The sequence below is a fragment of the Fulmarus glacialis genome, unplaced genomic scaffold, assembly GCF_000690835.1.
Source record: "Fulmarus glacialis isolate BGI_N327 unplaced genomic scaffold, ASM69083v1 scaffold9969, whole genome shotgun sequence".
NCBI classification, from domain to species: domain Eukaryota; kingdom Metazoa; phylum Chordata; class Aves; order Procellariiformes; family Procellariidae; genus Fulmarus; species Fulmarus glacialis.
The window spans coordinates 5,241-8,968 of NW_009232604.1; the positions used below are offsets into that span (position 1 = coordinate 5,241).

Here is a 3,728-nt window from a genome sequence, read left to right on the forward strand (position 1 = left end):
ACTTCCATTCTGAACCAGGAATATCCTGCCACATGCAGGAATTATTCCTGGTTTCCCTCTATATCCACTGGGAACTGAGACACTGTATCTGAGACAGGAGAAGTCCCCCAGTGTGACAAATATGCGAAAAGACCTCCTGAACAAGGGAGCAACCCTTGACAGAGTCAGTTCTACCCAGCTGGACAAACCCAGCCTCACCAGAAAGGTCTTCTCACCATAGTCAGCCACTGCTGTTTTCTTTCCAATTATTTTTATCAGCCATAAATGTTTTTGAGCTCCAATCACTACATTTGTTCCAAACTTGAAAACAACCTCTCATTCACTCACCCCATATATCTGATTTTTGTTCCAGAAGACACTTGCAGAAGTAGCGAAGTGATGTGAAGTTATCTTCCAAGATGACTCTTCTACCTGGAGAAAATTCCGACTATGACTATAGTGCCCTGAGCTGTGCTTCAGATACTTCCTTCAACCACACATTCTTTCCAGAAACAGAAACCCTTAAGGGAGTCTTTTACCAAAGAGCCAAGCTAATTCACCCTCAAGAGGATCTCCTGAAAGGCTTTCACCCCGATGATCGGAAGCATCATATTATTATAAACGTAGGGGGCATTAAGTATTTGCTCCCATGGACCACGCTTGATGAATTCCCATTGACACGTTTGGGACAACTAAAATTTTGTAACAATTTTGACGACATTCTAAACATCTGTGATGATTACGATGTGACATGTAATGAATTCTTTTTCGACCGCAACCCAGGGGCGTTCAGGACAATCCTGACCTTTTTGCGGGTTGGAAAACTTCGGCTCTTGCGTGAGATGTGTGCACTGTCTTTCCAAGAGGAGCTGCTCTACTGGGGAATTGAGGAAGACAACTTGGACTGGTGTTGTAAAAGGAGATACCTGCAAAAAATGGAGGAGTTTACAGAAATAAATGAACGGGAGGATGACCTCATAGAAAATGAAACAACAGGTGAAACAGTAGAGGAAACAAAAATTGGCTTGTGCATGAAAAAGTTGCAAGACATGGTGGAAAGGCCCCAGTCTGGCCTCCCTGGAAAGGTGTTTGCTTGTTTGTCTGTTTTATTTGTAACTATTACAGCAGTGAACTTATCCATCAGCACCATGCCTGACCTGAGGGAGGAGGAGGAAAAGGTAAGTTAGCTTTTCAGGATGGAAAATGGTATGTGCTGGGAAGAGCAGAACAAGTACAAAGTCTGATGATACTGATTTCGGTGGGGATTTTGCAGCTGTGTTTAGAGGGGGGAAAATAACACAAAGAATATTCAAAATCTTACATGACTGTGTCTAATTACTTGTAAGAGAATTAACCATATCAAGTTTTATGTCCAAAGAAAATTTTGTTAGTGTGCACTCTTCTGTACAACTGTATATTACTTTGTTAAGCTTTGTATTTGCTATTTAGAAAGCCTGAAATTACCGAGCAATGTCTTCTGTGTAATAAGGAGTTCTTTTCTAAGTTTTGCATTTAAGTTGTTCCAGTTTGTCAATGTGTTTCCCCATAGCAACAACTTTGATTCCTTTAATATTTTGGGTTTAAAAAAAACAACACGGAAACCTCTCTTCCTGTCACCATGCCAACTAAAATAGTTATTATCCAGTGCCGATTACAAACTCCTCCTCTTTCCTGCAGGGTGAGTGTTCCCAGATGTGCTACAATATTTTCATTGTGGAGTCTGTCTGTGTGGCATGGTTTTCCCTGGAGTTCCTGCTAAGATTCATCCAGGCAAAGAGCAAGTTTGCATTTTTGAGGAGACCATTAACTCTGATAGACATAATAGCCATTCTGCCATACTACATCACTTTGCTAGTAGACACCACTTCAGTTGGCTATAAAAAGCCCAGCTCTGGGAACATCTATCTGGACAAAGTAGGTCTGGTCCTCCGTATTCTCCGTGCCTTGAGGATTCTCTACGTCATGCGGCTGGCCAGGCACTCCCTGGGGCTGCAGACGCTGGGGCTGACCGCTCGCAGGTGCACCCGGGAGTTTGGTCTCTTGCTGCTCTTCCTCTGCGTGGCCATCGCACTGTTTGCACCGCTCCTGTATGTCATTGAGAACGAGATGGCGGACTCGCAGGAGTTTACCAGCATCCCCGCGTGCTACTGGTGGGCTGTCATCACCATGACCACGGTAGGCTACGGAGATATGGTTCCCAGGAGCATTCCCGGCCAAGTGGTGGCACTAAGCAGCATACTGAGTGGCATCCTCCTCATGGCATTTCCAGTCACCTCCATCTTCCACACGTTTTCACGCTCCTACATTGAGCTAAAGCAAGAACAGGAAAGAATAATGTACAGGAGAGCACAGTTCTTACTAAAAACAAAGTCTCAGATAAGCAATGCGTCACAAGGGAGTGATATTTTATTCCCCAGTGTCTCTTCTGAGGCTAGGGACAATGAATGAAATTTAAATTACTATTTCTCCTGATGTCAAGTAATGTTTTGTTGTATCAGATTCCATCTTTTAATTTGCTTTGTAAGCATTTTCCAATTAACTGTATCCCAGCCGAAACCAGGACACCCTCATATTAAAATGAAGAAAAGGAGCTATTAACCAGGAACTGATGTGGTTTAAGAAGTCTGTTGTTATGCTGTTTCATCCCCCCCCCAGTATAATGTATAGGACAGATCTTTCACTGAGATCATACAGTGGGATTTTAGGAATTAAAAGTTCTCTGACAAAAAAAAAAAAAGAACAACATATAAGTATGTACTTGACAGGCTGTTTTGCCATTTGTAATACACATTTTCCCAACCGAATTGCAATGTATATAATCATTAAACAGGCTACCATTTTTCTTGTTCTTCTTGTATATAAATAATGTAAATACAACAAAACTAATGGCTAAATTCTCTCCCAGTAAAACGCCTTAGAGCGTAATGGAAATAACCACAGATGTTTGTCCCATTGTGCTCTTAAAAAAACATTAAGTAAGATTTGTCATTCACAACAGCAACTGTATATTTCTTTGCAAGTCAGCCCTAAATGTACCAGAAAAGAAGAATTGAGCTGTTTGTATCATAACCTTGCTAAAGATGTAAATACTTATAGCTCACCAGCTTCAAAATTTAATTGAAGTTACAGTGTTGATCCGATGTCATTGAATGCAGTATTCCCAGGAACAAAGTCTTTGAGTTTTATAGCATTTAATATTATTATCAAGAGGCGACTAGCTGCAAATCAAATGAAATATGCATGATGAGATGCTAGTCGTTCCCTACCATCTGTTTCCATGTTTTTACTTTACCTCAGATATGAAACAGAATTAAAAGAGGCCTGTTTCCAGGGGACACCCTGCCATTACTTGGCAAATCAACGCTCCGGCTACCCGTTCACATTCAGCATTTGGTTCTTTAAAAGAAGCAGAAAATACATGGTCGTGGGAAGTTGCCAATGATGAAAAAAGAAAATATCATTTGAGTCATGGAGTGGGGGGGTACTGACAGCTTTATACTTTACTGTCCTCAGTCATGAGGGACTTAATTAACTATACTTTTACCATCATTACAGACATCATAGTAATGGGGAAAATTTTAAATAGGATATGGAAAGGCAATTAAGGTCCCAAAACACAACGATGTATTCTTCATCCACACGTGTGTCTTGGTCTAGGTTCACAGTGGGAGCACATGGGTCAATGAGACACTCAGATTTGGCACAGGTTTCTATGGAGATTAATGACAGACCTCCCATGTATTTTAGAG

At 41.3% G+C, this 3,728-nt stretch overlaps 1 protein-coding gene across 1 annotated transcript; it reads left to right on the plus strand.

Annotated features, from left to right (window-relative positions):
* Positions 1-398: 398 nt before the first annotated feature.
* KCNG1 (potassium voltage-gated channel, subfamily G, member 1) lies at positions 399-2,427 on the plus strand. Its single transcript, XM_009584967.1, has 2 exons — positions 399-1,157; positions 1,657-2,427. The coding sequence occupies exons 1-2, from the start codon at positions 399-401 to the stop codon at positions 2,425-2,427; spliced, it is 1,530 nt and encodes a 509-aa protein (XP_009583262.1).
* Positions 2,428-3,728: the final 1,301 nt, after the last annotated feature.

What these genes read in the sequence shown, in the direction of transcription:
- KCNG1 (XM_009584967.1), top strand. Translation starts at nt 399, where the DNA reads ATGACTCTTCTACCTGGAGAAAATTCCGACTATGACTATAGTGCCCTG. An exon ending in TGAGGGAGGAGGAGGAAAAG is followed by an intron (nt 1,158 to 1,656) that starts GTAAGTTAGCTT and finishes TCTTTCCTGCAG; the next exon opens with GGTGAGTGTTCCCAGATGTG.